Source organism: Poecilia latipinna, unplaced genomic scaffold (assembly GCF_001443285.1).
Source record: "Poecilia latipinna isolate Pla-1442-1.1 unplaced genomic scaffold, P_latipinna-1.0 Scaffold2662, whole genome shotgun sequence".
NCBI lineage: Eukaryota > Metazoa > Chordata > Actinopteri > Cyprinodontiformes > Poeciliidae > Poecilia > Poecilia latipinna.
The window spans coordinates 56,768-57,565 of NW_015115278.1; the positions used below are offsets into that span (position 1 = coordinate 56,768).

Consider the following 798-nt stretch of genomic DNA (forward strand, 5'->3'; position numbering starts at 1 on the left):
CAGGACCTCCTCTATCACCATGGTGTCACCTCCAGCTGTTTGTTTTTGATAAAATGAACAGGAGCAGATCTCACTCCGAGCTGTTAGGATCCACAAGAATAAAAATCAGGGTTGGATTAACTCAAAACAGTTTTGAGGGTCTGATTTATTTATTTATTTTTTTTGTGTGTGTGTTTTTGTCATCAGTATGTTAACTGAAACTTGTTCTGTGTGTGTGTGTGTGTGTGTGTGTGTGTGAGAGCAGTGGAGGGCGGCCAGAGAGCCATCATCTTCAACAGGGTTGGGGGGATGCAGATGGATACCATTCTGGCTGAGGGGCTTCATTTCAGGTACTCTCTGCCCTCCTCTGCTGGCTGGGAGGGCCAACCACCCATCATTAAGTATCTGAACCATGGGTGGGCAATCCTGGTCCTTGAGGGCCGGTGTCCTGCAACTCTTAGATGTCTCCCTGATCCAACACACTTGAATCCAACAGCTTAGTCACCTCCTAAGTGCAGTCAAGTTCTTCAAAGTCTTTATTTGACTCGGGTGTGTTGAAGTAGAGACGCATCTAAAAGTTGCAGGAGACCGGCCCTCGAGGCCTGGAGTTGCTTACTCCTGGGTTCAGATTTATTTTATACTTAAACCAGACCAGACAGTACACTGGTGATCCATTTTTAGTTCTGTACATGTAGAGATGCTATCATACAAATATTAACATTAATAATTCACCTAACATGGAGGGTTGGTCATGGCTAGGGAGAGTTTAACTGAGGCAGAGAAGCAATGCAATCAATTTAGTGGAATTATAGATAACAG

General features: G+C 44.5%; 1 protein-coding gene across 1 annotated transcript in view; it reads left to right on the forward strand.

The window, feature by feature from the left end:
- LOC106938668 (prohibitin-2-like) overlaps window positions 1-798 on the forward strand; it is a 13,945-nt gene that overhangs the window by 4,771 nt on the left and 8,376 nt on the right. The window contains exon 3 of the mRNA XM_015020800.1: window positions 245-329. Coding sequence (XP_014876286.1) covers window positions 245-329 — 85 coding nt within the window. The remainder of the gene's footprint in view (window positions 1-244; window positions 330-798) is intronic.